The 7,957-nt window shown below is 37.5% G+C and overlaps 1 protein-coding gene across 1 annotated transcript; it reads left to right on the plus strand.

The window, feature by feature from the left end:
* Positions 1 to 156: 156 nt before the first annotated feature.
* c5h17orf97 (chromosome 5 C17orf97 homolog) lies at positions 157 to 3,050 on the plus strand. Its single transcript, XM_034683084.1, has 2 exons — positions 157 to 363; positions 2,577 to 3,050. Exon 2 carries the CDS (start codon positions 2,596 to 2,598, stop codon positions 3,022 to 3,024), a length of 429 nt encoding a protein of 142 aa, XP_034538975.1. The 5' UTR covers positions 157 to 363; positions 2,577 to 2,595; the 3' UTR covers positions 3,025 to 3,050.
* Positions 3,051 to 7,957: the final 4,907 nt, after the last annotated feature.

Below are 7,957 nucleotides of genomic sequence, written 5' to 3' on the forward strand. Positions count from 1 at the left end.
TATTTTTATAATTTATTTGCCTTCACTTTTAGTCTGAAGGATTCGTTAGTTTCTTGTTTGTAAAACTATAAAGATGAATATGTTTAATATGTTTACGTTCAGGAAAAACAAAACAAAGTCTTCTGACGTGGACCGGAAGTACGAGCACTCCAACAGCGCGTCCTGTTTCTATGGAAACACTTAACTCTAGGAAACGTGGCGCTGATTCCGGAAATGTTTGACAGGAACAGCAGAGACAGAAATAAAGCGCCTTTTGTTTTATTATTAAAACATTAGTGTTCTTAGATCTCGTCTCGGACTGAAGGGGGACAGCAGGTGTTTCTGCACCACGTGACCTCTTGAACTATCCATCTAAAAACACAGGTAGGCCTAACTACACATTACAGTATGGGAAGAAGAGTTTAGATCCCATAGGTGTGGATGTAACAAGCCTACTAAAGCGTCAAAATGTCACATTAACTTCAGTAAAAGTCATGCATTCAAACATTTTAAATCATGTGTAGAAAATCATGATTGGCATCCATAATATAACCTATGTGCACAGTTAAGATTGTATTTGATGAAGCTGATCTCCATTTTTCCTCATTCTATATATTGTTTATGTTAAATCTTCAAAATTAAGGGGAGAGCGGGGTTGGGTGTCACACTTTTTTTACTCAATACAGCAATACATCTCACAGGGGTCACTCCTAGAATCATAGGCTAGAGGTCTTGTCTTGAAATGGGTTTCCTTTTATGGGGTGCCGTTTGTAAAGTTGTACACACTGAAAAAAAACATCTACAATTCTTCACATTTAGCTCCAAAATGTTTTAAAAACATAATGTTCATTTTTAAAAGTCACATTTAGAGCAATATCTGTGATCTTCTTCAGATTTTAATTTTGTTGTGAAAAATGTATATAAGTTCCAATCACTGTTAAATCCAAAATAAAAGCATCATAAAGCGATACAAATATCCCAATCATAGTCTGTCACTACTGACTTAAATGTTGCTCTGCGTATTACTGACTCCTACAGGTTATAGCCGGACTGCCCGCCGTTAAAATGCTGGATAGGCAGTTTTGGAGGCCACAAAGAGATTTCTCAACGTTCAGAGACTGAGCTGACCCAGTCTATAGTACGGACACGCTAAGTTGCTCTTGCTAAGTCCGTATCGCTTTATGAAGCTTATATTTTGGTATTTATGCTAGGCGGCAGTGTGAATCTGCATATTAGCCAAATATTTAGGATCACAGAGCAACATTTAACACTTAGATATATATTTAACATTTAGATTTAGCATTTAACATTTAGATTTAACATTTAGATTTAACATTTAGATTTAACATTTAGATTTAATATTTATATTCATATTTAACAGTAAGATTTAACATTTATATTAATATTTAACATTTAGATTTAACAATTATATTCATATTTAACATTTGCATTTAACATTTATATTTAGATTTAACATTTAGATTTAACATTTAGATTTAACATTTAGATTCATATTTAACATTTGCATTTAACATTTATATTTAATATTTATATTTAATATTTATATTCATATTTAATTTTTATATTTAACATTTATGTTCATATTTAACATTTAGATTAAACATTTGTATTCATATTCAACATTTATATTTAACATTTACATTTATATTTAACATTTATATTCAACATTTATATTTAACATTTATATTTATATTTAACATTTATATTTGACATTTATATTCATATTTAACATTTTGATTTAACATTTTGATTCATATTGAACATTTTGATTTAACAATCAACATTTAGATTTGGCATTTAGATTTAACAGTGATTATAACTTAGATATATTTTTCATAACAAAATTAAATGTGAAGAAGATCACAAACTTGCTCTAAATGTGATAAAAAAATGACTGAAATATTCACTCTGCATTTTTATGAAGTTTTGGAGCTAACTGTGGAGCAATGTTATTTTCAGTGCGTACAACTTTAAAAATGACGCCCCTTATCCTTTCTATTTAACAGCGAGGTCTAAACATCTATCATCTCTCTCTCTCTCTTCATCTCCCTCTATCCCTCTCTCGAACACAGTCTCAGCAGATGTGTGTCTAACATGAGTCTGGTCCTGCTGGAGGTTTCTGCCTGTTAAAGGAAGTTTGTCCTTGCCACTGTAACTTGCTAAATGCTGCAAAGTGCTCTGCTCATGGTGGATTAAGATGAGATCAGACTGAGGATATAAATACAGGAAGTCAGCTAGCCTTGCTGTCACAGTTTGCACTTATTGCCATTAGCAGCAGTTTGAAAGGGGCGATTTGGAGTTAGCCTAATGTGCTCACTCAGCGGCAGTTCAAACCGAGGTTCCTGTAAATGTAAACAATGAGAGAGATCATGTGATGGGGTGAAGGATTCCCTGCAGGGTGGACCGGCTCATTAGAAAACAGGCCCTCAGTGTCGTTTCCAATCACGTGCCTCTGAAAGCTCATTACTTTAAACAACACGCAGCCCTCCCACTCCAGAGAGAGTTATTAGTCATCTGAACCCTCAGCTTTGTTTACTCATGCACAGTGCCGACATGTTTATGTTGCCTCCCTGCAGAGAGAACTCCAGTGCATCCATGCCTCCTGAGATGGTGGCCTCTCTGCTGCCCCCCCAGAGTCCAGGTCAACCTCGAGGCCAGCTGCCAAAGCTCAGAGACACCAGGAAGAAGGATGGAAAACGGCTCAGCAGCAGCGGCTGCAGGAGGAAGAAAAAACAACGCAAGGATTCATCCGGCCTGCTGAAAAACAAATCCAGTTTAAGTGGAGAGGCAGAGCTCTCCGCTAAAGCCGCCAAGGCTCGGGAGAGCTTGAGGTGGGAGGGAGCGCTGGAAGATCCTCAGGCTGAGGAGAAGAGGCTGGAGCTGTACAGAGCCAACAGGCGGCAGCGTTACGTTGCACACAGACAAGACAGCGAGGTTACCTCCACACAGAGGAAGGACAAAAAGGCTTCAGGTGATTCTGAACAACAGGTGGTTGCATCATTACTCCACTTGAGACTGAAATAAAGAAGCAAAGAGTCGTGTTCTGTTCACCATCAAAGGTTTAATGAGTTCACAAGATCTTCAGAGCTGGATTGACATCTGACTCATGTCCAGGACACGGAGAGGGAGTCCACCTGATGAGTCAAATCTTTATGTGAATTATGTAACACTCCCTGAACCACCCAGAAGATCTCTCAGGCATAGAACCAAATCAGGAAACTACAATCAAACCCCTCACTCACATCTGTTAGCTGGGTGGAAGCAGGGTCGTATGATGAAGTTTGTTTTTAAGTAAGATCTTCAAAACATGAGCGAGTTATTTCCTGTTCTTTTTCAAATATACCCTCTGGAGTATCCATCCGAGTGGGAGGATCAACAGTGACTAATTAAAATAAAACAATGAGTAACAGGGCTTTAATGTCAAAAGGGTGAAATCTAACTATGTCATCTTATTCATATTCTTAAATGCAGCAGCCTGACTCCTCACTCCTGTTTCAGCTTCCCTTCATTTGCTCCCGATACATTTTAGAATTTAAGATTTTATTGTTGACTTTAAAGACGCTCTGGACTTGCACCCCAATACATTTCTGATCCCCTCTCCTCATATGTGCCCGGTCGTACCCTGAGGTCCTCAGCCGAGGATCTGCTCACTGTCCCACAGTCGGGGCTGAGGACCAAAGGTGACCGGGCCTTCTCTGTCAGAGCTCTGACCCTCTGGAACAACAGCTTTCTGCTTTATCTTCCTTTAAATCTCTTTTAAAAACACATTTTTATCTCTGTGATTTTACAGGAGATATCACCTGAGCGTGTTTTAATCTCCATGAGGTTTTTCTTGTTAAATCAAATTTAATTAAATAAATAAAATGTGTTTTTATTCATTTTCAGGCAGGATCAAGGGCAGCTTTTTGTTCTTTTTTTTATTATTTTATATTTTATATTTTATATCTCCAATCTTTTAATTATTATTCTTTTATCTTTTGTTGTTTTTAATCTTCCAATATTATTTTATTTTATCTTTTTGCGGTCTAAACCTTTTTATCTTCCTTTCCGTCATTTCTTTTTACTGTCACCTCCTTTTTCTCTTAAACTTTTAGTCACTGTCTTCCTCACATTTCTCTTTTATTGCCTCTCTTCTCTCTTATTTATAAAGCACTTTGTAACTCTGTTTTTAGAAGTGCTTTATAAATAAAGATTATTATTACTGGCTGACCTGATGTGTGAACGTCTAAATCCAGCCAGAACTTTACCCTGCTTCCTACACCCTGAAATATAAAAGGTAAATTACGTGATAATTATAAATAACAGCAGTACCATATACAGTCTGAACCACTCACTGTGTTATAAATACTATAAGGTGTTCATTTTCTTTCCATGGTGGTGTGGATTCAGTGGGAAGCTGCTGTTTCTGAGATGTGTAACATACAAATGAAGATGTTCTTGATATAAGATCATGAGAGAAAGACATATGGAGCAGTGATCTAACCCCTGCAAGACAGTAGATGGCAGAAAAGTCCACAATCAACGACTCAATGAACTCCAGAGAAACAGTTCTGTTGTGCCTGAGATTTTTTTTATGCATGAACAAAGTGAAACAAACACAATAAAGTTTAAATGACAAGTACATCCCCGTCACTCCATCATCAGGGTTCACTTTGTGTTGATAACAAAGCTTTTACTAACAAGAGCATCGCAGCTTTTCATCTCAATCTTTCATGAGACAAAGAAAATATTTCCCTTCAAACTATCAGAAAAATAATGGATGATTTTCTTACCTCAAGAATTCATAAAGGGTTAAATACGAGCGCTGGTTGTTATTTATTTAAACACCATCATCATGAGATTGTTGGTTAACCATGTACTACTTAACACATCTCAGCAGGATCACTGAAATATGGAAGCAGATTGTCGTGCTTTTAATAATGTTTTTTAATCATAGTGAAATAATTTACTGCATTAAATACACATGACGGATTTACAGTAATGATGGTTTTCTACAGTCATCAAGACAACTTCAAGAGGGAACGACCGGACAGGCTGATGACAAAGCATGGCCATTCGTGTCCTCCATATGTAACGATGTTCATGGTGATAAATAATAAGACAAATAAAATACTGTGAGTGTGAGAAAGATGCCTGAGTAGCAGGAATGTCAGGTCAGTGAGTGTTGTCTTCTGTCAGTAAGAGGAGCAGAGAGATGAAGATTGTTTTATGCATATAAAGTGAATCCTAAGGGCCTGTGTCCATTAACACCTCCATTGTCTGTATGAAACCAATGCAGTTTAGCAGTGGTCATCCTAATCACATAAACACCATCAGTGTGAGCAGTACTTTGTCAGAGCCTCTTGGTGGACAAGCGTTTGGAACACCATCAAGCTCGTCAACCAATCAAAAGCAAGAAGTGGGCGGGGCTTGGAGGAGGTACTAACCACGCCTGTTTGTTCGAGATACAATTTCCAGCACTGGGTTGCATCAGCTTTGCTTAAGTCCAAATGTAGCCTAGCTTGAACGGAATCTCTAATTCAGGATGGAGTTTACCCTCTGCTAACATTTAGGGTGTTGCACCAGCTGAGATGGTTCCAACGTTAGCATAAGTTACGTCTTAAATTTTAGACCTACTGTACCTCTGAGTCGGTGTAAGGTGGGATCATTTGAAGGATGAGGATAAGCCAGCTGTGATGTATCCACAACAGGCTCTCCGTGTTAGATTACATGAATAATAAAAGTATGATGACTCTGAGCTAGGGATGACCACAATTAATCGATTATCGATTAATTGATTGTTAAGAAATTACTCGAAACACACATTTTTGTTATCAATTTTCCGTCACGTGGAACAAACATCATGTGGTCTCATAATACACTCAGCTATCAGGGAGGTGTTTTAAGTTTAAAGCATGTTTCGATGTGAATCAGTTGTTAAAGGTGTTGCGCACAGCGGAGACGCTCAGCTGGCGGCTGCGGCTGCGCGTCAGGTCTCCACGTGCGCTTTTTAAAAGAGGATCAATACAAAACTGCTGCCAACAACAACACGGACACGAAGAGTGACAACTTCAAACAGGACATTTAAACTTTTGGATACGAAGGCAACAGACAGGTGGGAAATTCAGGTACGCTATGTTTGCAGACCAGCAACATCAGAGCCGTCTGAGCTTTTCTGCCGCTGGACTGATTATGACCCGGTTGCGCTCCCGGCTGACACCTGACCGAATACACATGTTTATTTTTCTCAATAAGAACGAGTAGACAGAAAACTGGACACTGTGAGTCTGAAGTACTTTTCTGTTAGTAGTCTCAGCCTTCACTTTATAAGATTATGTCCGCAGAGAATATTTTAATGAGCCTGATCGTTGATATTCTGCGTGTCAAACATGTGCCAGTATTCAATCCCGTCAGTTATATGCATTTTGTTGCTGTAGAAAATATAATTTAGGGGGAAAACAACGTGTTTGGCATTGTTTTTGACGTAAGAATAATAATGTTTTTTTTTAATCAATTAATCGATAATTGATCGTTAACATTTCCAAAAATCGATCACGGAAAATACTTAAAATGTACATCCCTACTCTGATCTTAACTCGCACAGAGATAATTACCGTACATCTGCACAACAGTAGAGTACCGTACCGTTATATTAGAGTAACGTATGTTGTAGTTCACAAATTCACCACTAGATGTCACTGTTGTAATTTTACACTATAGATTAATTATCCCCATATCAACATGATTTGTCATATTTGTTTACCTTGATGTTGCTGTTTGTCGATTAACGGGAGTTACGGCAGTTATGATTAGCCGTTAGCTTGTTTAGAGGCAATGAAGGTTAATGGAGATTAGTACTTAAACACCCCATCAAGAAAAAAGCTGTTCACTGATTGGCCAAACTGAGTGATAACGTCATATCTGAGACATTATTTTGATGAGTTTGGACGTTACGTCTGCTAGTTAAGATGAACGTGATGTCTGTGGTGAAACCAAACAATGACACATCTTGTCAAATGTTTTTCTTTTATTCACTCGTTGTTTTTATTTGTTTACTGACTTTAAATGTTTTATTGTTTTAATTGCTTTTAATAGTGTCTCTTTTACTCTTTTACTCAGCTGTTCCTCTTAAATTGCCTTCTAGCTCTATACGTCTCCCCCTCATGCTGTGTTTATTATTAAGGGTTTTTTATGATGCAAAGCACTTTGTAACGTCTGTTTTGATAAGTGCTATATAATTAAACTTTATTGTAACTTTATTAAGTTACAAACGAACTCATTTCAATGTATGGTTCAGTGAGGACTTTACACCCTAACTGTGGAGCTGGTGCAACAGGTAATAGAACTAGAGCTGCTGCTAATGCTATCACATGGTTTCTATAAATTGGTGACAGTCGTTGCGAAAGGAACACAACTTTGGTGATCTGGTAACAGGAAGTGCCAATGAGAAGGGCTGTGACACTGAGGTTGGGAGTTAAAAAAATCGGTGTTAATGGACACAGGCCCTAACTGATCTCTTACCTTTTACTGTAGAAACTTGATTTCACACATAATTCATTTAATCTAAACATTGAGAGTTCTCTATCTGGTTATTTCTGTGATACATACTCAAATAAACCATAGTAGAATATTTTAAATATATCATATTTAGTAAAATGATGTAATTTGAGTTTAGACACTGTATTGTATGATAGTTGCAAAATAAGAAAGAAAAGTCTCTATTTTTTAACATATAACATCTGAACAAAATATAATCCAGTGACGCCTCCAAAGCTAAAACATGATATAGGTACTGGCCTTGAGAGTCTGCACCTGTTGAACCCTGGGTACAGCAAGACAAGGAAGAGAAGGAAGACTGAGGGTGATCGAAGAGTGACTGTGGAGATGAAAATGGAGGTTTGAACTAAAGACAGCGGTACACCAGCCGTGACACAAAGGAGGGAAGTGAGAAAAACACAGCATTTCTTTTGTCTGTCTG

This window comes from Notolabrus celidotus, chromosome 5, assembly GCF_009762535.1.
Source record: "Notolabrus celidotus isolate fNotCel1 chromosome 5, fNotCel1.pri, whole genome shotgun sequence".
Classification (NCBI taxonomy): Eukaryota; Metazoa; Chordata; class Actinopteri; order Labriformes; family Labridae; genus Notolabrus; species Notolabrus celidotus.

What these genes read in the sequence shown, in the direction of transcription:
- c5h17orf97 (XM_034683084.1), top strand. Translation starts at nt 2,596, where the DNA reads ATGCCTCCTGAGATGGTGGCCTCTCTGCTGCCCCCCCAGAGTCCAGGT.